The sequence below is a fragment of the Pelophylax lessonae genome (assembly GCF_965119305.1).
Source record: "Pelophylax lessonae genome assembly, chromosome: 3".
Classification (NCBI taxonomy): Eukaryota; Metazoa; Chordata; class Amphibia; order Anura; family Ranidae; genus Pelophylax; species Pelophylax lessonae.
Genome location: NC_138770.1, coordinates 86,871,300 through 86,898,076, shown reverse-complemented (window position 1 = coordinate 86,898,076; position 26,777 = coordinate 86,871,300). Strand labels below are relative to the sequence as shown.

Genomic DNA, 26,777 nt, shown 5'->3' with positions numbered 1-26,777 from the left:
CAGTCTGCTCTACAGACTGACAGCATGAGACCTCTCTCACCATGGCAATCCCAGGGTGAGTTGACCCCTCCAGACAGCCCCACCACATGCAGCCCAGCCAAAAGTAAAAAAAGCAAGCAGGGAGAACAGAAAGCTCCCCCACTCTATGCTTCCTGCCTGGGCTTTGCCTGTACTCCCTCCACACCATCACTAGAAGATTTTTCAGCATCATCTCAGTCTGTCTCCCTAATAGATTTAAAGGACATGCTCATATCCCTGCGTAGCTCTCTACACACTGACGCGTCCAGAATGCTCTCAGTGGTCCCCACAGCAATCCAAGACCTCTCTCTCAGGGTGTCCCAAGCAGAAGATAAAATTGGTGATGTATGCCACGCACAAAATGACCTGATTGATTCCTTTAATAAACATGATACAGAAATTCAAAAAATTAACTCCAAACTTGCTGGCTTTGAGGATCGAGATGCAATAATATCAAATTCAGAGGGATCCTAGAAACTGTAACTGAACCCCTGTCTGAACTGTTACCTAAAGCTGGGAATATGGATCTCATAATTGATAGGGCTCAAGTCACCACATTTCCAAACCGCCCTTTTTACCTGATACATTTCCAAGAGATGTCCTGGCCAGGATTCACTTTTTTCATATTAAATAAGTGATGAAAGCAGCAGGAGCTAACCTTGCACTATCTGAAAAATTCTCTGGAATTACTTTGTACACAGATTTGTCTGCAGCCACCATTTGCCCCAGGAAGCAATTCCTCACACTGACAAAGGCACTCCGCAACCACAGTGTACACTATCAGTGGGGTCGTCTTACCAAACTATTGATTACGAAACAACACAATATACAGTGTACTCTCTGGAGAAAGGCCTCAAGCTGCTGAAAGATTGGAAGATCCTACAACCTGATGCTACAATTCCTGACAAATCTCCACCGCCCAAACTGACAATGGACTGGTCCTGAACACTCCTGGGAACTTGTCTTGCTCATTCCCATATGAAGCTACGGTAATGCACTACTCGTGTTCTCCTTCCTAGGTCTACTGACACCAAGTCAACTTTTCCTGGACTTTTTTCCCAGAAATGTTTTTACAGGTTTTTTGTATGTTCTTTCACTGGTTCTTCAGAACTTTAATCTCTGGTTTTATGCAACACATGTGAACCTGACACCTCCATCACAGAAGCAAACCCTACAGCAGTGGTCCTCAACTCCGGTCCTCAGGACCCATTAACAGGCCAGATTTTAAGTATTACCTTGGGGAGATGCAGACTAGAATACTTCAATCACTGAGCAGCAAATTATATCACCTGGGATGTATTTCAGTTATCTTGAAAACCTGGCCTGTTAGTGGGACCTGAGGACCAGGGTTGAGGACCACTGCCCTACAGGTACAGCTGCAAAGTGAATTCTCATTTGAAACCCTTATCAAAAGACACTTCCAAGATGACATCATAATACCACATATGCTTTATAGGAGGAGCGACAAGATAATTAGCTGCTTGTTATTTTCTCATGGTTCTTAAATTTATTTCATTCAATGTACGCAGACTTAATAGTCCCCTTCAACAGAAGGCTTTTAATAATGAAGTGTGCTCTCTTAATGGAGAAATCCTATTCGTGCAAGAAACTCATTTTGCCAAAAATAAAGAGCCTAAGCTTTAGTTGAAAAACATGGCACACATCTTCACTGCAAACTCTGAAAAAAAAGCTGGAGTCCTCATTTTCATTGCTGCCTCTCTGAACTTTCAACTGATCTCTTCACTGAAAGATGACAACGGTCATTTTATTATCCTAGTATGTAAAATCAATGATGTAATTTATACCCTAGTAAATGTTTATGCCCCAAATGTCAGACAGGTTGCTTTTCTAAAGAAAGTACTGAAGAAGATTTCCTCTTGCCGACAAGGCTTTTTAATATTTGGTGGAGACCTTAACTCAGTAGGTGATCCAACAATTGACTCATTCACCAAGTCCAAACATAAACCATGCACCCTCAATGCGTCTCCCATAAACATAACCTGTTTGACATCTGGAGGTGTCATCATAATACTGTAAGAGATTATACATATTTTCTCTATGGCCCATCATACATATACACACATAGATTTTTTCTTGACTGACCAATGGGCCCTTCCACATGTCACCTCTTCCACGATTGAGACCATATCCTGGTCAGATCATGCCCCTATCATAATCACCTTCTCTTACTCAGCCAAACTCAGACCTGCCTCCCTTTGGAGAATGAATACTTACCTACTCTCGTATCCGGAAACCCAGAAATCTATTGATGAGGCACACAATTTATTCTTCTCCACTAACGATATACATTCCATGAATTGCTTTGTATTATGGAACTCCCACAAGGCGTTCATGAGAGGTATTCTCATCCAAATTAGTTCCTGAGCTAAAAAGCAATGCTCAAAATGCCTCAAGCTAATTATGCAGGATATTTGATCACTGGAAGAGGTGAACAAGCATAATCCCACTCACCAAACCTCAACAGACCTCATGAAGCTGAGGATATCACTTAGAGATTTACTACTTTACCAATATGAAAAACATTTTAAAACACTTAAAGCTGACTTCTATGCCCTTAAAAACAAGGCAGGTGCCTTTTTGGCTAAATGCTTTAAAGGCAAAGGCATCTCGCAGAAAATTCCCTTAATACAAAACAAAACCTCTGGAGCAAATATTTGTTCCCCATGGGGTATAGCAGAAATTTTTAAAGATTACTATGCTGGTCTATATGATCTTAAGGCAGATAAACAGACCCCACAACCTAGTGCTGATCAGATACATTCCTTCCTCCACCCACTTCGCTTACCTAGGTTGACTGACGACCAGGTATCTACGTTATGTTGCCCATTTACAGAGACAGAAATCAAGAAAATTATCTCTAGCTTACCTAAATCCAAAACCCCAGGGATTGATGGATATCCCAATGAATACTACCAAAAATTTACAGATACACTGATCCCCCACATAGTAAACATATACAATTTAGCAATGACCAAGGGTCACTTCCCTAAAGAAATACTACAGGCAGTGATCACCACGATACCAAACCTGATAAAGACACCTCTCTAGATAGCTATTATAGACCTATCTCATTACTTAATTCAGATAAAACATTTACGCAAAAGCCTTAGCTCTCAGACTACTGAGCATTCTTCCCTCTTTAATTCACCAGAAACCAAGTAGGATTCTTTAAAGGGCGTCAAGCTCCAGGCGCCACAAGGCCCAATCGTATCAGTTGTATTAGCGCTCTACTCTCAACCTTCAGCCAAAGTCTTTACATCTGGAGAACTTTCCTCCGAGCTTTATTACCAATGGCACCAGACAGGGCTGCCCACTGTCTCCACTTATTTTTGGGTTAATCATGGAACCTCTAGCACAAATGATCCGTTCATCTCCTAAGGTGACAGGAAAACAAACAGGCCCCACACAGAATAAAATTGGACTCTCTGATAGTCACTAATCCACTTGGCACACTTCAGGAGCTACAAAGGCTACTACATACCTTTAGCTTGGTCTCGTACTACAAAATTAATGAAAGTAAATGTCAAATCTTGGGTCTTAACATTTCACCATCTCTTAAAAATGCTATTACGAAACAATTCCAATTTTCCTGGGCCAATGCACCTTTAACCACTTTAAGACCGGAAGGATTTGCCCCCTTCCTGACCAGGCCCTATTTTGCGATTCAGCACTGCATTACTTTAACGGACAATTGCGTGGTCGTGAGACGCTGTACCCAAATAAAATTGATGTCCATTTTTTCCCATAAATAGAGCTTTCTTTTGGAGGTATTTGATCACCTGTGCAATTTTTATTTTTTGCGCTATAAACAAAAAAAGAGCGACAATTTTGAAAAAAAAAAACAATATTTTTCACATTCTGCTATATTGACATTCTCACAAAAAAAAAAGTAGGCGGCGCTGCAAGATGGACGCTTAGACCAGCAGCTCCGCTCGGCCATCCGGGACTTCAGCCCACTACAGCCCACAAAGCGGGTAAACTTACCTCTCCGACGCTTCTATAGCCCCCGGGAAGGATGAAGGGGAAGAAGGGCTCATCGCAGGTGAATCGGCTGGACGGTTTTCTCATCTCCTCCGCCGCGGGTCTCCGCCAGCATGGCGCGGGTAGGCCGCAACAGCACGCATCCCACTATTCCGGCGAGAGGGAGCTTCCAGGCCAGCCTGTGAGGCAAGTAGCGAACCTGGACAGTGGAAACTCGTCCGGATCCTCCACTCCTCCCTCACCCTCAGCCAGGAGCCTGGCAAAGCAAAAGCCCAGGTGGAGCTCCCCGCCACCGGACCCAGATCAAGCCTGCGGGATGGATCTCACAGCGGCCTCTCCACGGTCTGGGGAGACCCCGGCGCAGACACCAAGGGATCCCTTTGCTGCCTTCCCCTCAGGAGACCAGCCAGTGTCTGCCTCTCTATTGAAAGACATGATGCATTCCCTTTGGTCTTCCCTCCACTCAGACCTCTACCAAGGCCTCACTCAGACCAAGAAGGAGGTGAGACATTTGGAGACCAGGGTAGAGCGTGTTGAAACATCCATGGAAAAATGCTCTCTCTCTCTCAACACCATGGTGGCTGCTCACAACGGCCACGCTGAGGACATTGCGTGGCTGAGAGATAAAGTAGCGGACCTCGAGGACCGATCCCGTCGGAATAATTTGAAACTGAGGGGGATCCCAGAGACGGTTCAGCCCCAACACCTCAGGCAAGTGGCTACTGATCTTTTCTCTGCCTTGATCCCTTCCCTTTCAGCCTCTGACTTAGAGATAGATCGTATCCACAGGATCCCCAAGCCGGGCTTCATAGCCCCTGAACTGCCTAGGGATGTCCTCCTTCGGGTGCACTTCTTTCAGGTGAAAGACAGGATCCTCCAAGCTGCCCGCCAACTGCAAGTTATGCCTGGTGATCACCCCAACGTTCAAGTCCTTCCGGACCTCTCTAGGCATACGCTGCAAAAGCGTAGAAACCTGGCCACTGTCACCAAGGCCCTCCGCAACCATCGCATTCCCCATGAGTGGAAGCATCCAGCCCTGCTCACCATCACCTATCAGAACTCCACGGTGACCATCTCCTCCTTGGAAGAAGGTATGTCTCTACTGACCAAGTGGGGAATCCTGGTAGACCGCACTGCTCCTCCTGAGGCACCCCTGTCCGCCTCAGACCCTTCTGGAGACTGGCAAGTCTTCTCACGCAAGAGAGACAAATCTAGAAGCTTTCCCCCTGGGGCTGGGAAAGACACCCCGCTACTTCTGCCTTTGTCCCTGGCCTAGTTAGTGTCTCTGACCTGCATGGCCCCTGTGTTAATGTTGCAGGCACTGCCTGCCCTTGGACTACTTCTTATGTTTTTTCCTGCGCTTGGCACACCCTGCACCTGGACTCCCTCCCTGCCCCGCTGTTCCAGAGCTCACCTTTTGTTCCAGTTTCTGTTTGCTACTGATCTCCTGTTCCATACACCCCTGTCTACTGGCCTCAGACTCCTGCAGCCTCCGAACTTCTTCAGATATCCACCATGACCATCAAATTCTTATCCCTGAATGTAAATGGCCTTAACCACCCGGCCAAGAGGTTCTCCTTGTGGACTGAGTTATGCAACAGCAAAGCGGATGTGGTCTCCATACAAGAGACCCACTTTAAATCTGGTAAACATCCGAACTTCTCCCACAGGAACTTCCCCGCTCTATTTTTCGCCAATGCCCCTGAAAAGAAGAAGGGTGTGATGATCGCAATAAGAGATACTGTGGCGTTCCGGCTTCACTCGCATACTGCCGATCCTGAAGGAAGGTTTCTTATTCTTCAAGGGGACTTCAACTCGACTCCTCTGACTCTTGTGGCTGTGTACGCTCCTAACAGCCACCAAAAACGCTTTCTCCACAGGCTTTTGAAAACGGTCACCTCTAATGTATATGGTAATCTGGTTGTATGTGGGGATTTGAACATGGTTGTCGACCCTGGGCTTGACGCTTCGGCGCCCGCCCGAGGCCGACAACTCTCCCTCAACTCCCTTCTTTTGAAGGAACAGTTATATGACGTGTGGCGGTGCCTTCATGGCTCCGAAAGGGACTACTCCTTCTACTCTCATAGACATGGTTCATACTCGCAAATTGACATGTTTTTGACAGATCTCCCTTTGCTGGGTAAGGTCTCCTCCTCCGTCATTCGGAATATCACCTGGTCTGATCACGCGGCGGTTGAAATGGTGTTGGAGGAGTCTGGATCCAGGGAACGGACGTCAATCTGGAGATGTGATGCTAGGGTATTGCAAGATCCCTCTTCGGGTAAATTCATCAGGGGCCAATTATCCTCCTACTTTGACATTAACACCCCTTCTGTTTCGGATCCTTGGATTCTGTGGGGTGCACACAAGGCGTTTATTCGCGGTGTCTGTATCCAGCAGTCTGCAAGGATGAGGAAAACTTACAACAAAACGCTGACTACCCTTCTAGCCGACATTAAGGTCCTGGAGGCCCTGCACAAGACCTCGCCCACCCAGACTGTATTATTGCAATTGTCCCAAAAGCGGGAATCCCTGAAATCCCATCTAATGTCACGTTATGACCATCACCTCAAAACTCTTAAACTCAGGTTTTATGCTCATGCAAATAGAGCCGGTAAAGCCCTGGCCCTTCGCATTAAGCAACGTAGAGTTAATTCCCGCATCTCTTACCTCTCCCACAAAACTACTGGCGCAAGACTGTCACACCCTCGAGATATTACTAACGAGTTTGCAGAATTCTATAGCTCCCTCTACAACCTAGCTCAAGACCCCAGCACACTTCACCCCACACCGGAGCTTGTTCGAGCGTTCTTGGACAAGCTGCGTCTGCCCGTTTTGTCCGAATCCCACGTATCTTCCCTAGCCTCCCCCTTTATGTCAGAGGACATCTCCAAGGCCATTAGAACACTTCCCTCCGGGAAGTCCCCTGGACCTGATGGTCTTTGTAACGATTATTATAAACGTTTTGCCTTCCTCCCTAGCCCTTCGCTTGCGAATGTTTTTAACAAAGCAGCATCGACAGCGCGGTTCCCCCCTGACATGTTATCGGCGTACATAACTACCATCCCCAAGCCGGGTAAGGACCCTAGCTCGCCCGCTAATTATCGGCCCATATCCCTCCTCAATAGTGATGTTAAAATTTATGCTAGGATTGTGGCGGCCCGTCTTCAACCTATTCTCCCCCACCTCATTAACCGGGACCAGATGGGCTTCATGCCTGGCCGTCAGACAGCTGACGCCACCAGGAGAATCATTGATCTTGTCCACTTGGCCGAAGCCTCGCGAACGCCTTCTCTGCTCCTCACCTTGGATGCGGAGAAGGCGTTCGATAGAGTTAATTGGTTATTTATGAGAATGACGCTGGAGAAGTTTGGTTTCTCTGGCCCGTCTCTCTCATTGATCCTCGCCTTGTACTCCTGCCCTTCTGCTCAGGTTCTCACCTCGGGTACGACTTCCACTCCGTTCACTATCTCGAATGGCACCCGCCAGGGGTGTCCCCTTTCCCCTTCGATCTTCAATTTGATGATTGAACCCCTGGCGGAGGCCATTAGGTCGCATAGTGGGGTGATGGGCTTCCGAGTCGGGGATGTGACCCACACGGTGAGTCTCTTTGCGGACGACGTTGTAGTGATCCTCACTAACCCTTTACTATCCCTCCCAGCAGTACATCACATCTTGTTTGACTATGGGGCTGTCTCCTACCACAAAGTCAACACGACCAAGTCCCTGGCACTTAACCTAGGAATAGACGACTGAACGCTCACACACCTCCAGTCCTCTTTCCCATACCCCTGGACGGACACACACATTCCGTATTTGGGAATCAACATTACCCCCCGCATATCGTCGCTCCTTTCGGCGAACGTTGACGCTCTCCTTAAGAAGACTGCCAAAGAGATGGCCTCCATTGCCAAGGTTGAACTATCTTGGAGTGGCAGGATGGCAGCGTACAAAATGTCAATACTTCCCCAAATCTTGTACATCTTCAGAGCGGTCCCCCTGATTTTTCCTAAGACGTGCTTAGATGCTTTCACTAGAGCTATGCGCCAGTTTATCTGGTGCGGCAAGAGTGCCCGGGTAGCCACCTCTATTTTGACACAACCTAAGTGTCTGGGTGGAGCGAAGCTGCCCGACATTTCTCTCTACAATTGGTCGACTAGACTGGACCAGCTCAGGCCCTGGTTTCACGATGCCACTGACTTCCCCTGGACGCAGATTGAGAGACATTTGTCCCCGACTCGGGACCTCCGCCTCCTTCTCCTGGGCGACCTCTGGATTCCCTGGAGCTTGCCTGGACTCTCCCCTCCTATGCAGGCCTCCCTTCTGGCATGGCGTAGGCTGGGAGCGTCTCAGGGTGATGGGGCGGCTCCTGTTCCCTATGCATCGACTTCCCTGCCATTGGACATTTTGAGGGCTCATCTACCCTCCCTCAACTTGACACAATTGCAACCGAAGGGACTGACAACGTTATCCCATTTTTTCCATTCGGGCTCCCTCCGCTCCCCGACTTCCTTGATGAGAACCTACCAGATTCCTGGCACCTGGACATTCACGAATCTCAGGATACATAGCTTCCTGTCCAAACACCCCATGATGACAAGACTACTTCCCCAGGGGGTCTGGGACTACCTGCTCAATGTGGTCAAGCGAGGCAAGGGTATCTCACTCTTTTACGAATGCCTTTTGGGGGGGTCCCGTTCCCCCAAAACGACTTCTATGCTTCGCTGGGAGAAAGATCTAGCCTGCACGTTTACCCAAGAGCAATGGTCCCGAGCCCTCCTGGCACCATACAGATACTCCCGCTGTACTTCGCACTGGGAACAGTCACTCAAGATAGCTAATAGGTGGTACTACACCCCCATTAGACTCTCAAAGATCTTTCCAGGGGTCTCAGATCAGTGCTGGCGAGAGTGCGGTGGTACGGGCACGTTGGCTCATGTACTTTGGGAGTGCCCTTCGCTTACGAGCTATTGGTCCAGAATTTTTGGTTGCATAGCGGACTGTACGGGCATCCTTTACCCTCCCAGGGAAGCTATGGCCCTGCTGAACATTGGTATAGAGGATTATCCTAAGTGTTATCGTGGCATGGTCACACACATTTTGCTAGCTTCCAGGACACTTCTGCTCAGGAATTGGAGATCCCTGGTTATCCCGGGCTTCACTGACCTGATTAAACTAGTCAACGAGAACTACCTATGTGAACGAGCGTTGGCAGTCAACGCTCTCACCCTCTCCAAATTTGACGATGCTTGGAAATACTGGAAATATACTCCTAGTTAGGTTTGAGAAGGTCTTTTCTTAATGGTAGACACGGGTGTTCGGGAGCGGGATGGTGCTCCTCCCTGTGGCGAATAAGTTCCCAATGGGGGCCACATTTGGGAGTGGTACCGTCTCCTTCCGCCTCCCGTCTCTCTCTTCTGCATAAATGCCTACTGTACCTCTTGATTTCGGTGGTATTCACCTACTTACCTATTTATTCAATGATGAGTAAGGTGACTCAGTGGTCTAGTGTGTTAATCCTGGTTTACTGTTGTTTCAGTAGTTATATGATGAGTGTATACTCTCATGTTTGTGGAACAGTCCCCTTCCCCTCCCTCTACCCCCCCCTTTCCCTCCCACCCCCCCTCTCCCCCTACTTATCTTGCTTGGGCACTAATGTATGCTGTTTTGTTGTACTTTGCCCTGTTGTTCTCTAATGATGTGCATTAATGTCCATGTACCTTGTTGAATTCTCAATAAAAAATATTATTTAAAAAAAAAAAAAAAGTAAAAATCTTTTTAAATTTTAGGCCAATTTGTTCTCTGCTACATATTTGTGGTAAAAAAAAAATCGCAATATGCGTATTTTGATTGGTTTGCGCAAAAGTTATTGCGTCTTACTAACTATGGGAAAGATTTTGCATTTTTATTGTTCTGTTTTTTTTTTTTTTACTATTAATGGCGGCGATCTGCGATTTTTTGCGGGACTGTGACATTGCAGCGGACAGATTAGACCCCTAACTGACATTTTTGACACTTTTGGGGGTACCAGTGATATTACTACAGTAATCAGTGCTAAAAATATGCACTGTTACTGTAATAATGCCATTGGCAGGGAAGCGGTTAACCCTGTGGGTGATCAAGGGATTAAATGTGAGCCTAGGGGAGTGATTCTAACTGTGGGGGGGCGTGGCTTCTGAAATGACCATAGAGACATGTGATCCTATATAGAAGGATCACAGGCGCGCTATGATCATTCCAGGGGGAAGAACGGTCAGCTGTGTTTACAACAGCTGACCGTCCTTCTCTCTCAGTGGGGAACGATCGCGGATGTCAGGCGGTAATCGGAGGCACCTGCCTGCTGCATCGGCACCCCCTAGCTTCCTGCGCACGACCGATGTAGGTCTACGTCGGTTTGCGCAGGAGAGCCACCCTGCCGCAGTAAAAAGGCAGCGGGTGGTTGGGAAGTGGTTAAATATGTAGGAATTCCTATTCCCAAGGACTCAGCCAAAGCTTATACATGCAATTTCCAAATATTTCTAGGGAAACTAACTGGGGAACTGACCTCTTTATCCAAACTGGAACTGTTCGTAACTGGTAGAATAAATCTGTTTAAAATGATAATACTGCCTAAACTGTTATACCTCTTTTGTACAATCCCTATCTCCATTCCGTACTCCTTCTCTAAAACACGCTCTTTGATCCTTAACTTTATATGGAGAGGTAAAAAACCAAAATGTGCCACCTCTATACGATTTAGGTGAGTTATCACTCCCTGATAGATATCACTACTACCTAGCTTCAATACTGGACCAAACTCGATACTGGTGGTCCCCAAATCCACCAAATGTATGATCCCTTATGGGAAATTCTCTCCTACCCTCTAAACACTCCAGAATACCTATAATAGCTTTTCTCCTCTACACTCAAACAACCACATCCCTCTACCCCTCTATTCAGACAACTATTCAAGTGCTGAATACATTATCTAAACACCATCATACTAACTCTCCACAACAAAAACTTCTTATCCCTATAGAATATTTGGAACTCTTAATTCCCGGCCTCCAGCTCTCTCCCTCGGGTAAGTTGTGGCATTCAACACACTCAGCAACTAGTAGAGGAGGGTAAGCTTTTATATTTCGCAGATCTACAGACACAATATCACTACTTAATGAATTCTGAGTACTACCGCTTTATTCAGCTTTCAAAGCTATTTATGAAAGGTAAGATCCCTATAACAGTTAAAATAGAGGAAAACTTTTATAATCCAGATAAATCCATGCCTAAAGAGATCACACTCCTCTATAAGAAGATTTGTGATTCATAAAACTTTACCAAAACATCTACAATGCTAAAGTGGGAACAAGCATTAGGTCAGCAACATTCAGTATCCTCATGGTGATCAGCTCTACTCTGGACATATAAAGCCACACTATGCGTAGATCATTGGGAACTTTACCAAAAAATAGGTGAAATTTTCCACCTTATAAATTATTGAAAATTTCGCCCAGCAACTCAAATAAATGCTGGAGAAATTGCGACTCCACAGGTTCTCTCATTTATATACTGTGGTATTGCAAATCTGTTAGATCGTACTGGAATCAGATTTTTAAAATAGTCTCCGAATTCACCTAGCACCCTACTCTTCCTTTGGCTGAGCAAGCACTCCTGCATCTCAACATTATGAATATCCCCCGTAAAACCAGGGCCATTGTAGTCCACATACATCTGTCAGCTAAGCTCAATTTAACGAGCCACTGGGGCTCCCTAGACATCCTGAAATATCAGATGTCACCAGAGAGGTAAATAGAAGCTGTTCCTTCGAACAGATGTTCGCTATGAAGAATGACTCCCTGACAAAGTTCAATTCACTATTGGACTCCTGGCTAGCACATCTAAATTCCTCCAATATATGACATCTACTGTATTTACCCCAATAGTCGTATTTCCTCATTGCCACAGATGTAACACTTACTGTCTTCCTACCCCTAACCCGCTGCTGTAAAAATTATACAGTTTGGGTCTATATAATGCACAATGCATGTACCTGATTGTACTCGTTTTCATTACTGCTGTATTCTCCATTCCTTATCTCTACTGAGCCGCTTAAGCACCTGTTTACCCTTTTCCTAAATGTGTACCCCTCATATGTGTAAACCTTCAATGAAGAACATTGAGACATAAGGGTTGGCTGTGTTGTCTCACTCTCAAGACACAGAATGTTCCCAGATGGGGTGTCTGGGGGAGGAAGATAATGCCCTTCACCCTTTACTTTAGCTCTTAGAAATATGTAAGTTGTTTTAATATGCTTGTTATTTCTGTTCTGTCATCTGTAACCACCGAAATATATGCCTTATTATGCACTGATATATGACAGATACTGTTCTCCTTTGTTCTTTTTCTTTTTGATAAACCTTAATGAAAACATTGAACCATAAAGCATATCCATAGAATAATCTACTTTATTGGACTACTTTGTATAGTATTGTAGTACCCTCCTAGGTAGGTGCTAGAAGAGAGTATAGTTATTGAGTCTTTCTGCGTACCAGGAATATTTCTAGGTAAATTTAGTGTGCTCTCTGCCTACCGGGGTGTAGGATCTATTGATAGAGTCTGCTCATGATACTCAGGTGCAGCTCAGCTTGTCTGCATATTTCACACTGGTCCAATAGGGAGGCATATTGGACAGTGGGAGGAAACATGACAAGTGAGGGCACAGTCATTGTTACAGCCCTGGCTATTGGCAGAGGAAAGTGCCTCGTTGCATGCTGGGTGACTGTATAAATGCCAGGGGTACATGTGTTCGGGGTCTTTGGCTGGAGAGCAGGGTGGCTTTCCCTTTTCTGTAGAAGTTGCCATGCGGCCTTGGGTAGTCGACCTGAGGGCCAGAAAGTCAGAAAGAAGCAGAACCCAGAGGTTCTGCAGAGCTGACTGGAAGGGAGACACCAGGAAGGACTGTCTGCAGGTAATCAGAGTGAGATCTAGGAAGTCAACACACAGCAAGCCCTTCAGAGACAGTGCTATAATATTATAACAAACTGAATGTTAATATTTTTCAGGGGACACATGTACTTCCATTGCTAACATCGGTGCTGTTTGATGATGCCCACTTTAAGAGACCAAATGAGTTTTATCCTGAACATTTTCTGGACGCTAGTGGAAATTTCTTGAAGAAAGAAGCCTTTATCCCATTTTCAGCTGGTGAGCAAAAGCTAAGGTTTATTTTTTTTATTTTGTCTTTCCTGGTTCCCCTTACCCCCATCAACATGCTAAAAAAAGGTAAAAAAAAAAAAAAAACTTGCAGTTTTTCTTGCATACCTTTATTTAGACCCATCATCATGTATGAAACACAGCCTTCATAGAAGGGAGAGGTTGCAGGGTGCACCTTGCCTCAGGGAGTGCAAGCAGTGGGCAAGCTCTTGGAATGATTTATATAAATATTAAATTACCTTTATGAGAGGGTGTCAGTCTGGAGAAGTGTTCATTCCTAGGCAGAGAGCATTTGCATGCAGACCACCCTATGTAATGCACACAACTAAAGTTCAGTGAATGAAAGAGATAGCCCAGAGACAGTATGCGCAGGGTTGTCCAAACCAGTGATTTACTAAAACTGGAGAGTCAAAAATCTGGTGCAGCTGCGCATGGTAGCCAATCAGCTTCTAACTTCAGCTTGTTCAGTTAAGCTTTGACAATAAAACCTGGAAGCTAATTGATTTCTATGCACAGTTGCGCCAGAATATACAGTTTTAGTAAATAACCCCCTATGTGACTTGCTAAGGCTTCTAATGCACACTACAAGTTGTCCACAGTGTGCTAAGAAATCAGATTAAGTCTCCACAGTACAAGAGAGAAACCTGTGGAAAAATGCAGGTAAGGCTAGAGTTCATCTATAAAGTATATATCAGGGGTCTTCAAACTATGGCCCTCCAGTTGTTCAGGAACTACAATTCCCATCATGCCTAGTCTTGTCTGTGAATGTCAAAATTTTACAATGGGATGTGTAGTTCCGCAACAGCTGGAGGGCCGTAGTTTGAGGATCCCTGGTGTATATCTAGCCAAATCTGTCTTTATTTTTTTAGTTTTAGATTGCGTGGAACATGATTGGAATTCCAGTGGGGTTTTACTGCTACTCAGGAGTCGGTTACGCTAGGTTCACACTAGACATGGGCCCGAACACCCCCCTTCGGTTCGCAGCAGAACTCCCAAACAGGGGAAACGTTCTAACCTGAACTGCGAACCCCATTGAAGTCTATGGGAGCTGAACAGAAAAAAATCATAGGTGGCCATTTTGAAGGCTTATATGCAAGTAATCGGCCATAAAAGGGGTATGGGGGTCTGGGTACTGCCCTGAGTGACATGTATCAATGAAAATTAAATACAGGTCACAACGGCGGCTAAACAAACCATTGCGAAAGCGTGGAAATCCCCACATCTGCCTTTGACTGACGTGAAACACTGAATCACCAACGCTATGATTCACGCCAAAATCAATGCTGTTCTGACGGATACAGTCGAGAAGTATGATAGAATCTGGCAACCTTGGGTTGACAATTTTCTTCCCCCCAACTTTGATAGCTCCCTATTGCTGCCCTGAACCATACCTGGGGACCCAATACCTTCACTCCTTATGTACTGGCCCCCCCGGCGATCCTTCCCCTTCCTCTTTCCCCTCTGTCTACCCCTCCCCCATTTTATCCTTGTCCCCTCCTGTTCCCCCTTCTCCCTGTCCCCCCCCCCCACCCTGCTTTCTTCCTTCTGCATACATATGTTGTAGCACCCACAACGTCTGAGTTTGTTCTACCTTGTCATTTTAACTACAGTTTACAGGTTACCTGATCGACTTGTTCCATCATTCTGGCTGACTGTAGCCCATGTTTTTCCTGTTTGGTAGATACCCGTGAGGTTCCTCTCATCCCCCTGCCTCTTCCCACACGGTACGGTAGACTTGGGTACTGTCCCCTTTTAGTTTAACAATTGGTTGGTTTTGCCTCCCCACCTAGGCACAGTGTGCTCCCTATATGGGGTGCCGATGGGTTGGCGATGCCAATCACTACTCTCTCGTGACCACCCATTTTACCGCCCCCTTGTCTACTAACCCTCACGATTTGCTGTAGTTACAGTTATTGGTCATGCTCTGTTACCGAGCTCTGTTTATATTACCTCGCATTATACTGTATGTCAAACGTTGTTACTTACTTGCATTATTCAATAAAATACTTGAAACAGAAAATTAAAAACAGGGAGCAGTAATTTTTTTATTTATGCATAAAGTGCAACAATAAAAATGAGAAATTCCTTTAAATTATTATTATACAGGATTTATATAGCGCCAACAGTTTGCGCAGCGATTAACAAAATGAAGGCAGACATTACAGTTACACTACAATTTGGAACAAAAGGAATCAGAGGGCCCTGCTCGTTAGAGCTTACAATCTAAAAGGGAGGGTCAATTGATACAAAAGGCAATAGCTGTGGGGGATGAGCTGATGGAGCAAGTGAAACAGTGTTATTAGTTTGTAGCCGGGTAGGCTTCTTTAAAGAGAAGGGTTTTCAGGGATCATCTAAAGAAGGATAGATTAGGGGACAGTCGGACAGATTGGGGTAGAGAGTTCCAAAGAATGGGAGAAGCTCTGGAGAAATCCTGGAGGCTAGCATGGGAAGAGGTGACAAGGGAGCTAGAGAGCAGGAGGTCTTGGGAGGACCGAAGAGAGCGGCTTGGTTGATATTTTAAAATCAGGTTTGTGATGTAGCAGGGGGCAGAGTTGTGGATGGCTTTGTAAACTATTGTTAGCACTTTGAATTTTATTAGTTGGGTGAGTGGAAGCCAATGAAGGGATTGGCAGAGAGGGGTGGAGGACACTGAACGGTTGGTAAGGTGGATAAGTCTTGCAGCAGCATTCATTATGGATTGAAGGGGGGATAATCAATGTAAGGGTAATCCAATGAGGAGGGAGTTGCAATAAATTGAAACCCGGGGTGGGCAAATGAAATTCCTTTAAATCTAGTGCCTGGGGGGGTCACCTTAGACTGCCTGTAAAGTGGCACATCTGTAGCATATATAGAACCTCCTGCAGCCAAAATGACATTCATAAAGAAAAAAAAAAAGAGTCAAATCACATTTTAAATTTGACTCACGGTTACAAATACCAGCACCCGGCTATTAAAAAAAAAGAAAAACAGCAAAATTTAAACAAAACATGACGTGGGGTCCCTCCCCCCCCCCAAAATCCATACAAGACCCTTATCTAGGCATGCAGCCTGGCAGGTAAGGGAAAGGGGGGCAAGTGAGTGACCCCCCTCCTGAACCATACCAGGCCACATGCCCTCAACATGGGGGGGTGGGTGCTTTGGGTCGGGGGAACTCTGCCTTCCTACCCCAAAGCAGCTTGTCTCCATCAATGTGGGGACAAGGTGCTTTTGGTGGCGAGGCTCTGCACCCACCCCCATATTGAGGGCATGTGGCCTGATAAGGTTCAGGAGGGGGTGGCTCTCGCTTGTACCCCTTTTCCTGAACTGCCAGGCTGCATGCCCGGATAAGAGTCTGGTGTGGATTTTGGGGGGGGGGGGACCCACGCAGTTTTTTTTTTATTTTGACATGAGGTTCCCCCTAAAATCCATACCAGACCCAAAGGGCCTGGTATTGAGGGGGGGGACCCCACTCCATTTTTTAATTTATGTTTTAACTGTCTTTTTTTATTTATTCAGCTGTCAGCGGGGAAACCCATTGACAGCTGATGACTAATCGGTTGTTAAGGACGCTGCTGCTGACTTCCTGGCCCCTCTCCTTAACAACTAGCTTGCACTGCGCCCTGTGAATGCACTGTGCAGCGCTCAGTGCTTAAGCTAAACCCTTCACCCATTCCTAGATCACACTAGTCCATTCTCTGAAAATCTCTAGGTGGCTTTTCAGGGTACAGCTAAGCAGCAGCTTTCAAGTGTTGAGGAGGCGATCCTGCTGTATTTAATAATGTAATAATGATGTCTTGGTTATTGCACTTCCTGGAGTTTATATATGTGTAATGCAGGCCATAGACGGTGCAAATTTCTTTACTGCATCCACTGGTTGCAGCAAATAAATTTTCATGAATCACCCATCAACACAGACAGTGCTGACAGGGGAATCTCTCCTGCTGAGCCAGAAGCCGTCGCCGCTGGGAGAAGACAATGATTATTACTAGCGGCTATAGCAGCCACTAGTGATAATCACAAGTGAATCTGGCAGGCCGGTTGTACCCAAGTTGATCGATCAACTTGGTACATTCAGCCTGCCTACACACGATTCGAATCTCGGCTGGTTGCTGGTTCCTGCTGAACCGTTTGAGATTTGAACTGTCTATGGCCGGCCTAAGTAACACATCCTGACATTTCTAAAAAATGTAATATAGATCATGCATTGGTCTAGTTGGGTGTATCATGAAACAGCAATGGACAGGGATTAATGTATTTCATGAATTTGACTAGATATACTGTATCTGTAGTGATGCCTCTTTGACTGTCTATACAATCCTCAAATTCAATCCATATTGTGTGTTTCTTTTTCTTCTAATGAAACAATTACTACAGCCTTTCTCAACCTTGGCAACACAGAGGAACCATTGAAATACATTTCTGGTCTTTGGGAACCCTTGCTAAAATATTAACTGACCTTATAATTGATGTTTTTCAGCTGCTGCTAAATTGAAGGGTGTATATATCTTGTGTGCTAATATTTCAATAAGTGTAAAATAAATAATATATCGCCTGTAGTCATCAGGCATATTGTACTCACTTTAGAGTAACTTGTATAGTTGTATGACACTGCATTCACACTGGTATGACTTGGACCGCGACTTGTCAGCCTGACAAGTCGCAGTCCTCACGCTCCCATTGTGTAGTACAGGAGCCGTTCTAATAGGAGCGACACAAGTCGCTCCGACTTAGAAAAAGGGTCCTGTACTACTTCGGGGCGACCTGGAGGCGACTTGCATTGACTTCCATTATGCGATGTCCGTGCAAGTCGTGCCGAAGTCTCGCTGCACGAGACTTCACAGGTCGCCCCCTAAGTCGGAGCAACCTAATGTGAATGGAGGCTTAGGTTTATGTGGCCACTGAACTCCTCAGTAAACCCCAATATTCTTATTATTTACAGTAGCAGATACAGAATTCATATACAAATAACCACATAATATATTTTTTATATTTACTAGGTAAAAGAAGCTGTGCTGGTGAGACATTGGCCAAAATGGAATTGTTTATGTTCTTTGTGAGACTTCTACAGAACTTCACTTTCCAAGCTCCTCGTGGGACAAAGTTGGACCTAAAATCAGGAGTTGGGTTCACACGATGTCCTAATAGTCATACAATTTGTGCTGTCTCCCGTGTGTGATACTGGATCATGAATATGTGAAAAAATTACTTTATATTTATCTGGCCGATGATATAGAGACTTTACACATATATTTTGGAATCACCAGACCAAGCATGATATGAAGATGAACTGCAACACGTTTAGCTAGTCTGTGTACAATTAAGAGTACATTTATATGATTCCTAAATTCACAAATTAAAGTATATCTAAACACAAGAACAAAAATATAATATATGGCAACTTGTTGTTCTGAAACCACATTGGTGGCAGTCTACTTTAAAGCGGAGTTCCGGGCACAGATCTCATTTTTTAATGAACATACCCCCGGGACAGTCAGGGCTAGTACATTCCACAATGGATAGCCTCTGATCTGTCCCGGTTCGCACTTACATGCAAGAAGAAATACTTACTTTGAAAATTTCTTCCACAGCGTTTCCATCTCTCTTGTGGGCAGCTGAAGCCGGCGCGGTCCTCTTCGGTGTCTTCTTCCGCGTCTTCTTCTCCTAGAATGCGCCGCACCGGCCCCTCTCGTCACTTCCGGTGCGGCGCCGCATTCCTAAACAGCTTCTGGGCATGCCCAGAAGCTGTTTAGCAGGGGAATGCGGCATCGCCCGGAAATGACGTGCGGGGCCGGTGCCGTCGGATTGATTCCTGGGAGCGATGACGTTCAGCTCCCAGGAATCATCGCGAGGCAGGAAGTGACGGGGTGAGCCTCGGCGCTGGAGGAGGAAGTACCCTGAGGTGAGTATTTACGATCTTCGATTACAAGGTGAGTATACAAAAAAAAAAAAAATAACTATCCAATTCCTTTTCAGGTTATGTGTAGCTAGCGGAGGGGCACAAAAAAAAAAATACCGGAACTCCGCTTTAACCACTTCCATACCGGACCTATTGTGGCATACCGGACTCTCTTACATGTAAAAATCATAATTTTTTTGCTGGAAAATTACTCAGAACCCCCAATCTATCTATGTTTTTTTTTAGCAGAGACCCTAAGGAATAAAATGGTGGTTGTTGTAACTTTTTATTTCACACGGAATTTGCACAGCCATTTTTCAAACACTTTTTTTTTTTTAATTAATTAAAAAAAAAAGCAAACCACTAAAGTTAGCCCAAATGGTTTGTATAATGTGAATGATGTTACACTGAGTAAATAGATAGCGAACATGTCACGCTTTAAAATTGCGTACACTCCTGGAATGGGGCCAAACTTTGGTACTTAAAAATCTCTAGGCGACACTTTTAATTTTTTTACAGGTTACTAGTTTAGGATTACAGAGAAGGTCTTGGGCTAGAATTGTTGCTCTCGCTTGAACATTTGCAGTGATACCTCACATGTGTGGGTGCGACATACGTATGCGTTTGCTTCTGTGTGCGAGCACGCGGTAATGGGGGGCGCTGATATAAAGGGGGGCTGAGGACAGGAATGTGAAGGAGGGGGGGGTGATACTTTATGAAAGAGAGCTGAGGACTGGAATTTAAAAGGAATGTAGGGGTGATATGAAGGAAAGCCAGGACAGGAATGTAAAGGAGGAAAGGGTCATATAAAGGGGGCTGAGGACAGGAATGTGAAGGAGGAAGGGGGTGATATAAAGGGGGGCTGATGACAGGAATGTGAAGGAAGAGGGGGTGATATAAAAGGGCCTGAGGACAGCAATGTGAAGGAGGGAGGGGGTAATATAAAGGGGGGCTGAGGACAGGAATGTGAAGGAGGAGGGGGTGATATAAAGGGGGGCTGAGGACAGGAATGTGAAGGAGGAGGGGTGATATAAAGGGGGGATAATGACAGGAATGTGAAGGAGGAGGGGGTGATATAAAGGGGGGCTGAGGACAGGAATGTAAAGGAGGATGGGGTGATATAAAGGGGGGCTGAGGACAGGAATGTGAAGGTGGAGGGGGTGATAAAAAGGGGGTCTGGAGACAGGAATGTGAAGGAGGAGGGGGTGATATAAAGGGGGTCTCGAGACAGGAATGTGAAGTAGGAGGGGGTGATATAAAGGGGGTCTGGAGACAGGAATGTGAAGGAGGAGGGGGTGATATAAAGGGGGTCTGGAGACAGAAATGTGAAGGAGGAGGGGGTGATATAAAGGGGGGCTGAGGACAGGACTCTGAAGGAGGAGAGGGTGATATGAAAGAAAGCCAGGACAGGAATGGAAGGAGAAGGGGAGTAATATAAAGGGGGTCTGGAGACAGGGATGTGAAGGAGGAGGGGATGATTTAAAGGGGGGCTGAGGACAGGACTGTGAAGGAGGAGGGGTTGATATGAAGGGAAGCCAGGACAGGAATGGAAGAAGGAGGGGGTAGTATATGGGGGGGGGGGGGGGGTTGCTGAGGACAAGAATGTGAAGGAGGAGGGGGTGAATTAAGGGGGGGCTGAGGACAGGAATATGAAGGAGGAGGGGGGAGATATAAAGGCAGTCTGAGGACAGAAATGTAAAGGGGGGAGGGTCATATGAAGGGGATTGGTGTCTAGGGGGGACTGAGAATACTGATGTATTAATGTGACTGTGATGTGAAGGATGAAGGATCTGAGATTACATTTACATCATTGCAAACCGTTCACCCAACTCTAACCACCAATGTAAGGGGGCATTTCTCTGCTGACCACAAGTGCAAGTGGGCATTTCTCCACTGACCACCAGTGTAATGGAGCACTTTTTTATTGACTTCCAATGTAAGGGTCATTTCTTGAGTGACCACCTACAGTATATTAGGTCAAGTCTCCATTGACCACTAGTATAAGGGGCATTTCTCTATTCACTAGTCACTACCAATGTAAAGGGGCATTTCTCTACTGACTACCAATAAATGGTATATTTCTCTGCTGACCACCAATGTATGGTGATATTTTTCAACTGACCACCATCGAAAGGAAGCACTTCTCCATTGACAACCATCATAATTAAGCACTTTTTTTATGGACTACCAATGTAAGGGGTGATTTCTTGAGTGACCACTTGTATTAGGGCAAGTCTCTATTGACCACCATTGTAAGGAGCATTTTGTTACTCATGTAAAGGGGTGCTTCACTATTGACCACCAATGTAAGTGACATTTCTCCACTGACTAAAAATGTAATGGTGCTTTTTTCTGCTGACTACCAGCATAAGGGAGCACTTTTTTACTGACTTTCAATGTAAGGGGGTAATTTTTTTTTTTTTTTTTTCCATAAACATTTTATTGAGAAAAGCAAAAAAAAATATGCAGGGTTTACAAATAACATTGCAGAAAGCAGGTAAATGTGCACAAAGGAGAACATCACATTTAACAACAAACTTGGCTATACTCTAGCTTGAGTCCGAGGGGATCCAATCAATGCAAGTAACATACAGTATATCACCGGTCGAGCAGCAGTTATTATGTGAGTTAAAGCATGAGTCAAGAACCTAAGCCAAAAGAAATTATACAGAGGTAGTATCATGTGCCACAGTGGCACTAGGCATTGGGGATAGTTAGCCAGGTTGGATGGAGATTAGGTGCTACATGCGACCAAAGGGGAAGGGGGATCCCTACTAATCAACAGATAATGGACTGTATAGCCGGTAGAGAGAGGGGAACAACAGACATAGAAGTGAAGAGAGAATAAGAAGAAAGGGCAAGAGGAGAATAAGTAGGAGACGGGGAAGGGGAGAGAAAAAAAAAAAAAACAGCGGGGGGATGAGGGATAACGGAGTATACCCGGTGTGAGATAGGAGAAATTACAAAAGGGGGTGCGGGAGAACAGAGTCTCAGTGCCCCCCAGGGGGGTCCAGGGCATTCTAGCCACTTGCCGACCGCCGCACGACTATTTACGGCGGCGGTCAGCCCCTCACAGGCAAAGCGACGTAGTGCTACGTCGCTAGCCTGTGAGGCTCCAGGGAGCAAGCGCGCGCTGCCGGAGGCACGCTTCCGCTCGGTCACGGACCCCCCCGCGCGTGTGCCCGGCGGACCCGATGTCCGCCGGGCACTCACGATCGTCCGTTTTACCGGGAGAAAGGCAGGCGGCTAATGTAAACAAAGCCACCTGTCATTCTTCCCTGTGTAAGAATGGAGATCATACGGTTCTGCTATGCAGGACCGTTGATCCCTGTTCTTACACATCAAGCCACATCCAATCACAGTTAGAAGCATGCCCCTAGGGACACAAGGGACACAATTAAGCTCTCCCTCTCAAAAAAAGTTACCCCCTTCACCACCAGTGTCATTTTTACAGTAACAGTGCATATGTATAGCACTGATTACTGAAGTAATGTCACTGGTAACCCCAAAAGTGTCAAAAATGTCAGTCAAGGGTCCGATCTGTCCGCCGCAATGTCGCAGTCCCGCAAAAAAAAATGCAGATCGCCGCCATTACTCATTAAAAAAAAAAAAAAAAAATGACAAAAATCATTCCCTTAGTTAGTAAACGCAATAACTTTTGCGCAAACCAATCAAAATACGCTTTTTGCGATTTTTTTTACTAAACATATGTAGCGGAAAACAAATTGGCCTAAAATGTTAAAAAATTTAGATTTTTACATTTTTTTGGGGGGAATTTCATATAAAAAAATGTGAAAAATATTATTTTTGCAAAATTGACGCTCTTTTTTTGTTTATAGCGCATGATCAAAAAATTGCACAGGTGATCAAATACCACCAAAAGAAAGTTCTGTTTGTGGGAAAAAAAGGACGCCAAATTCGTTTAGGTACAGCGTCGCACGACCGCGCAATTGTCCGTTAAATTCACGCAGTGCCGAATCGCAAAATAGGCCCTGGTCAGGAAGGGGGTAAAATCTTCCGGGGCTTAAGTGGTTAAAGAAGGCGCTAAAGCCCCATAGCATTTTTATAGGTATCTGTGTCTTTGAAACGGGTCCAATCGAACCATTAAGCAGAGAACTTGTGGATTTGGTCACGGGAGATGCTAATAGGTAAGGGGTCATTTCTTAAGTGATCACCTGTAAGGTTTTGCACTTGGGGACTAAAAACATAAAATCACAATACACTTTAGGGGGGGAACCTCTGGGGGAATCAAAAATGGAGAAAGATCTGGGAGTCTTAGTAGAAGATATACTTAGCAATAGCATGCAATGTCAAGCGGCAGCTGCCAAAGCCAGCAGAATATTAGCATGCATAAAGAAGGGGATGTATTCCAGAGATAAAACTATAATCCTACCACTTTATAAAACTCTGGTCCGACTGCATCTGGAGTATTCTGTCCAGTTCTGGTCGCCGGTCCTCAGAAGGGATGTGTTGGAGCTGGAGAGAGTCCAGAGAAGGGCAACTAAACTGATTAGGGGATTGGAGGACCTAAATTATGAAGAGTGCTTACAAGCGCTTGATTTATTCTCCCTGGAGAGGAGGTGCCTGAGAACGGACATGATAGCGATTTACAAATACCTCAACGGTGATCTAAACATAGAAAAAAACGATTCAATCGCAAGGAATGCATTAGGACAAGAGGCCATACAATGCGATTAGAGGAGAAGCTTTTTAGCCTCAGGCTACGCAGGGGGTTCTTTACAGTAAGGGGTACAAGACTGTGGAATTCTCTACCACAAGTGGTAGTAACTGCGGGGAATATGGCTACTTTTAAAAGACTCTTGGACATACATCTCAAGGATCAAAACATTTAGGGGTATGTGAAATGACTACGGCCACACACACACCTACACAGGTTGAACTGGATGGACTATTGTCTTCAACTCAACTACTATGTAACTATGTAAATATGTATTGGGGTGAGTCTCCATTGTCCACCAGTGTAAGGGGCATTTCTTTACTCACCACCAATGTAAAGAGGTATTTCTCCACTGAGTACCAATGTAAGGGAGCACTTCACTGACCACCATCGTAAGGGAGCCCTCTTTTTTTACTACAATGTAAGGGGTAATTTCTTGTGTGATCACCTCTAAATTGGTGCAAGTCTCCATCATCCACCAGTGTAAGGGAGCATTTCTCGAATAACACGCATTTTCACATTTTTTTATCCGTATTTGCATCTTAGTGCTACTGGTCTCCTCCCGCATCTTTTAGCCACTTGCTATCTTCATGCACTCGCTCCAGCCAGTTTACTGATAGTAACCGCGCAGTGAACCATGCCTACCCAATGTGTGTCAGATCTACCAATAAAAGTCTTCACGGGGATAGCATGTGACTCAGTGACAATGCTGCAGAATTTATGTTGTATAGGTTTGTCATTGGCTGTAACATTAGATGTCCCTGCCGAGAATGTGTCCTTTTGCTCTACTACAGGTTATACACATATTTGCTTATCACTTCCCATACATTGAAGTGAAGTCATTGAGGTTGTATATTGTGAGTTACTTGGAGGTTGAAGTGTGTCTCACCGGTTGCATTAAGGTAAGACTGTTACAGCGTTCATGTAATTTAGACGTAGTCTCTCATGTTATTTTTTTATGTGTTCACTTTATGATTTCACCAAATAGAGATAATTATAATGATCCATGCATGTAAAGGCAGTTCAAAAATGAGCAGATTTGCAGAGAGAGAGAAGACATTTGTGAATAACTGCTGATCTGGTATTTTTTCTTTACAGCCCAAATCCAGTAAAACTAAAACTCCTCCCTTGCAGTGAGGTGGTGTCTGCATTGCAAGGATTAAATGCCTTTTTCTGTCATAGGGGATGGTAAGGTCCCATTCACCCCTGTGCCTTTTACACGTGTTTTAGGTGTTGTGTAGTGATGGGCTGAACACCCCCCTGTTTGGTTCGCACAGAACATCTCGAACAGGGAAAACGTTCTAGCGGACATGTGAACTCTATTAACCGCCTTAGCGGTATCCCCGAGCGTGACTCGGGGTAGGAATTTTCTGCTATTAGCGGTATCCCCGAGTCACGCTCGGGGTCAATGGGCAGAGCGTGCAGACAGCGCAGCGGAGCGTCTCTTACCTTATCCTGGCGATCCAGCGATGAGCTCTCATTGCTGTGACCGCCAGTGAGATCTCTGCCGCTCGTCTTTCGGTAGAAGAACTTCCTAGTTCTGTTCCCTGCAGCAGCAATGCTGCATGGGAGCGGAACTAGGGAGGGAAATTAAAAAAAAAAAAAAAAAAAAAAAACGTTGCACAAAACACATAACACATTTTATATTATATATATGCATATATATATATATATATATATATATATATATATATATACCTATATACACACACACACATATATATATATATATATAAAATTATATTATTGATTAGATTATAATTCATGCGTTATATATATATATATATATATATATATATATACACACACACACATATATATATAATATATAACGCATGAATTATAATCTAATCAATAATATAATTTTATTATATATATTATATATTAAATAATAAAATAATATTATTGATTCGATTATAATTCACTTGTTTGTGTTTCAAATTTATCACATCTGGGATGTCTACTAGAGTCTTGTTTTGGTCAGGTTTAAGTCAGTAATTACTAAGAACTGTAGGCCTATAATACATAACGCCAAATTTCCATGAAAAGAATTGTACAGCTTTTGGAACAGAATTCCTGACAGAATCATACCGCCAGGGAGGTTAAAGTCTATGGGACACAAACATGAAAAATCAAAAGTCCTAATTTTAAAGGCTTATATGTAAGTTATTGCCATAAAAAGTGTATAGGGACCAGGGTAGTGCCCTGGGGGACATGTATCAATGCAAAAAACATTTCTTTTATAAAACAATAGTTTTTACAGGAGCAGTGATTTTTATTATTGCTTAAAGTAAAACAATAACAAAGAAAAATTCCTTTAAATATCGTGCCTGGGGGGTCCCCTTAATGTGCCTGTAAAGTGGCGCATTTGTATGATGTATGGAGCCTGCTGCAGCTATACTGACATTTCTAAAGGAAAAAATGTCATTTAAACTTGCTCGCGACTGTAATGTATTGTCGGCTCCCGGCAATATACAAAAAAAAAAAATGAAAAAAATGGCGTAGGGTCTGGTATGGATTTTAAGGGGAACCAGATGCCAAAATTAAAAAAAAAAAAAAACGGCATGCCCCCCAGAATCCATACCAGACCCTTATACGAGTAAGCAGCCTGGCAGGCCAGGATAGGGGGGGATGAGTGAGTGCCCTCGACCCTCCTGAACCATACCAGGCCACTTGCCCTCAACATGAAGATGGTGCTTTGGGGTGCCTCCCCAAGCACCTTGTCCCCATGTTGATGGGGACAAGGGCCTCATCCCGACAACCCTGGGCTCTGGTTGTGGAGGTCTGTGGGTGGGGAGGCTTATCAGAATCTAGAAACTCCCTTTAACAAGGGGGCCCCCATATCTTGCGCCCCCGCCTATGTGAATGGGTGTCAGCTACATTGTTCCCCCACCCATTCACCAAAAAAGTGTACAAAAAAAAATAAACACAAAAGACAGTTTTTAAATGATGGAGAGTTGCTCCAATTTAGAGACTGCACCACCTAGTTGTGAACCAACCCTACGGGATCTT

The 26,777-nt window shown here is 44.9% G+C and overlaps 1 protein-coding gene across 1 annotated transcript in view; it reads left to right on the top strand.

Moving 5' to 3' along the window:
* Positions 1-26,777, top strand: part of LOC309550373 (cytochrome P450 2K1-like) — a gene marked incomplete at its 3' end in the record, with an annotated part of 115,940 nt that overhangs the window by 45,789 nt on the left and 43,374 nt on the right. Inside the window, exons 9-10 of the mRNA XM_082250768.1 lie at positions 13,062-13,203; positions 18,189-18,359. Coding sequence (XP_082106894.1) covers positions 13,062-13,203; positions 18,189-18,359 — 313 coding nt within the window. The remainder of the gene's footprint in view (positions 1-13,061; positions 13,204-18,188; positions 18,360-26,777) is intronic.